The following is a 3,696-nucleotide window of genomic DNA, read 5'->3' on the forward strand; positions in this document are numbered from 1 at the left end:
GCAGACAGCCATGCCCGCCGCCGCGTCCGCCGACCGCCGTCGCGCCCGCCGCCGTCTCCGCGCCCGAGTGAGCTCCCTCTCACCAGGGACGCGGGAGGGAAGAACCTCCCCGCCGCCACCTTCCCCGGGGAGCGCGCGGCTTTGCCGGCCCCCCTCCGGCGGCGGCGAGGCAGGGGAGAGAGGGGGAGGGGACTAGAGGTGGCGGCGGCTAGGGTTCCCCCCTGGTCGCCAGAGGAGGGCGACGCGGGGGGGAGATACGAACCTATCTCCACAGAATTGACCATCCTCCCAGAAACAAGCACATGCCACAGCAAAGTTCATCATGTATGTTCAAGGTACCAACCTGATATACTGATAACATCTTACCAGGATGTTGGCACTTGCCAGGGAAGGAAATGAAATTCTTTGCAGCTCACATGCATACAACTATTACCCCTATAAAAATACCACTCGTCTGCCCCAGTCCCTTGTGTTTATACATCGTAACGGCTTTACATAGCTATCATCACCCATATGATATTTCAAGTATGCAACCACAACCACTGAAGAGAAACAATGGATGATACAAGTGAACTGGGATCATGTTCCTTGGCTTCTCAATGTCCATTGAGAGAAAGACATGCTAATGCTGCAAAAACTAGCATCGCTGGCTAGGTTTCAGGCCATTATATTTCAACAAATTTTTCCAGCAAAACAAATTGTTAATTTTTTGTTCCGGTAGATTACTGGGACTCAGTTACGCAAATCTATCCAAGGAGATTTCAAAAAGAACAGGACACTTCCTAATAATATATCAGAAAACAAATCCAAACGGAAAGCAAGGTAAAAAAGATTATTCCAGAACCAAATAGAACCATAAGATGCTCACATAATCACTACAGTTGTTGACCTAAAAGAGTAGTGTGCCTGGCAAATGCAAGCATGTGTCGCAAAGCTGAGGTTCCAAAGCATTACATGGCTCAGATATATGATTTCAGTGACCATTACTGTTTGAAAATGGCATACTAACTTGAAAGTCTCAAGTATCATAAAATACAGTTTGTAAAGCTGTTAAAAAAGGCAGCATGTCTACTCTCCTTGCATCTTTATCATACTTATCATTATAACTGCACCACAAATTTTGGTGGAAAGCACAGATGCTATTCTAATTTACTGGAACAAAACACATAACCAACTACTCCCTCCGTCTATAAACAGATGTCTGAGGTTTGTCTAAATCTGGGAAGCACTCAGATGTCTATTTATAGACAGAGTTAGTACTAGAGATGCATTCAGTGATTCATATGCCGCAAAAGAACTACACTTGCACGTTACAACAATTGCCTAAGCTTTGAAAATATAGGTATTTTCACTGAATTTATACAATGCAGCATCCAATTGTTTGGTTTCCTTATGTCTGAACTAAAATTGCAAAAAGTCTACAAAGGTACTCTAAGAAGACGACCTTTTGATAAATATGAAGCAAGAAGCTACGCCACTCAGATATTATACTCATTTTTTTGAAAGTTAATTTCCACGTTTTGGCTTCGAAGGCTTAATTACCACCAACCTTGCTTCAAAGATACATGTGAGAACCTTGCAAACTAACATGCAGTGATCACAGCACAACACTGTCATAGGACAACAAAATCCTACTAGTACACAACAATAGTGAAGAACAGAAATTGCATGATAAGCTTGAGACATAACTGCATAACAATAATCATCACATTACACTGCCTGCCAGTTAGACTTAGAGATGCACTACCACTGCAATCATACGGCCTCCCCCACTACAACAATCCTACTACCGTGATACTAGAACGTAGCAGCTCAATTCATAAGCTCAGGGGAGGCCCATAAACGATCTTACAAATATTATTACGCGGTACTTACAACAGCATCAAGGACAGACACAGACCGACAGATTCTTCTTAAGTTTAGGATGATACATTACTGCTGGGGGACATAGTAGTAGGATGCCATGTCGGTGGCGGGCATACCGGGGGCAGGGCGGGGGATCCCGGCAGCCACCGCGGCCGCAGCCGCAGCGGCGGCCGCGTCGGCATCCTTTGTGTCCTCGCGGGGCACGATGTCAACGAGGAAGTCGAAGACCTCGGTGCGCGCGATGGCGGCCGCAATGTCGGACTTCTGGAGCGTGCGGCGCTTGTTCTCCTCGGCGTGCGCCCAGCCGCGGTGGGTGAGCTCGAGGATGAACATCTCGCAGGCGCGGGCGAAGACGACGGGCGCCTCGGCGGCGATCATGCGGACGTCCTCGTCGGCCTTCATGATCTTCTTGATTCGGGCGAGCGGGAGGTTGTGGTTCTTGAAGTCGGTGGTGGCCTCGATCTCGCGGTACTGGTCCGCCCAGAACACCTGGAGCTGCTGCTGCTGCTGCGCCAGGGCCTGCTGGGCCGCGGCGGCGGCGGGCGCAGCGTAGAGCTGCGGGTTGTAGGCGGCCGCGGCGGCGCCGGGAGGGGGAGGGTACGCCCCCGGCGGGTAGCCGACGGGCGCGCCCAGGACGGGGGGTGGCGGTGGGGTGCTGGATTTGGTGGGATCCATGGATTCGGCGGAGCTAGGGTTGTGGGTAGGACGCAGAAGGGGATTGGGGGAGGAAGCAAGGAAGGGGATGACGCTTTTCAGCTAGTGTTGCAGCTGGAGGACTATTATCTTTCTGCCCAGAAATGGTGGGAGAAGAAATTGTGTAGTCAACTCACAGTCTCACACTATACACGTGCAAGAAACATAGTTTCCATTTTAAAGATAATAATTCAAAAGTTTAATTCCGGTTCCTAGGCATATGTCCCGCCACCTAAATAACATATTTTTAATTGTTAAAAACTCCAATAAAATTTCACATGTTCATATTTAGTGTGTTATTAACGAAGCAGATGCTACATGGAGTAGCTTACATATGGTGGTTGACAATGATGACCAAGTCCTATTCTAAGAGCATCTCCAACAGAGGCTCTAAAATAGCGCTGCGCTAAAATAACTGTCAATATACAGCGTCAGATGCAATTTTTCGTCCTCCAGCAGACGCTCTAAAATAGACCGCGCTGCAAATATTTTAGTGCGCGCGGTACTTTGCGCTATCCAAAGCGGCATATCTAGTGCGCCGGCTACCGCGCGCTGTAAGCTGGAACCGCTCGCGCGAAAAAGAAACTACTCTGCTCTGCCGACCGCCGCATCGCGAGTTCCACCGGCCGCCGTGCTGCAAGCTTTGCCGGCCGCCTCCCACCGAGCTCCGCCGGCCGCCGCCCCGCGAGCTCCGTCGGCCGCCCTGCGAGCTCCGTCGGCCGCCTCCCTGCGAGCTCCACCGGCCGCCGTGCTGCGAGCTCCGTCGGCCGCCGTGTTGCGAGCTCCGCCGGCCTCCCTGCAAGCTCCGCCGGCCGCCGCCCTGCGAGCTCCGCCGGCCGCCGCCCTGCGAGCTTCGCCGGCCGCCGCCCTGCGAGCTCCGTCGACCGCCATGCTGCGAGCTCCATCGGCCCCCATGCGAGCTCCGCCGGCCGCCGCGCTACGAGCTCCGTTGGCCGCCGCGCTGCGAGCTCCGTCGGCCGCGCAGGCAGGCACGGACTCGATTTCGATTGTTGTGGCTAGCTAGACTCGATTCGGCCGCACGCGGACTCGATTGATGTGGCCGCGCACGCACGCACGAACTAATTTCGGCCGGCCGCGCATGGAGATTCGATTGCTAGCTTGCTAGCTATATCAATT

At 52.4% G+C, this 3,696-nt stretch overlaps 1 protein-coding gene across 1 annotated transcript; it reads right to left on the reverse strand.

Moving 5' to 3' along the window:
- Positions 1-1,655: 1,655 nt before the first annotated feature.
- LOC124654945 (nuclear transcription factor Y subunit C-6-like) lies at positions 1,656-2,645 on the reverse strand. The gene has a single exon (XM_047193918.1). The coding sequence runs from the start codon at positions 2,539-2,541 to the stop codon at positions 1,933-1,935; it is 609 nt and encodes a 202-aa protein (XP_047049874.1). The 5' UTR covers positions 2,542-2,645; the 3' UTR covers positions 1,656-1,932.
- Positions 2,646-3,696: the final 1,051 nt, after the last annotated feature.

The sequence above is a fragment of the Lolium rigidum genome, chromosome 5 (assembly GCF_022539505.1).
Source record: "Lolium rigidum isolate FL_2022 chromosome 5, APGP_CSIRO_Lrig_0.1, whole genome shotgun sequence".
In the NCBI taxonomy this organism is placed as follows: Eukaryota; Viridiplantae; Streptophyta; class Magnoliopsida; order Poales; family Poaceae; genus Lolium; species Lolium rigidum.

Excerpts from the sequence above, each read along its gene's own strand:
- LOC124654945 (XM_047193918.1), bottom strand. The coding sequence starts at position 2,541 with ATGGATCCCACCAAATCCAGCACCCCACCGCCACCCCCCGTCCTGGGC.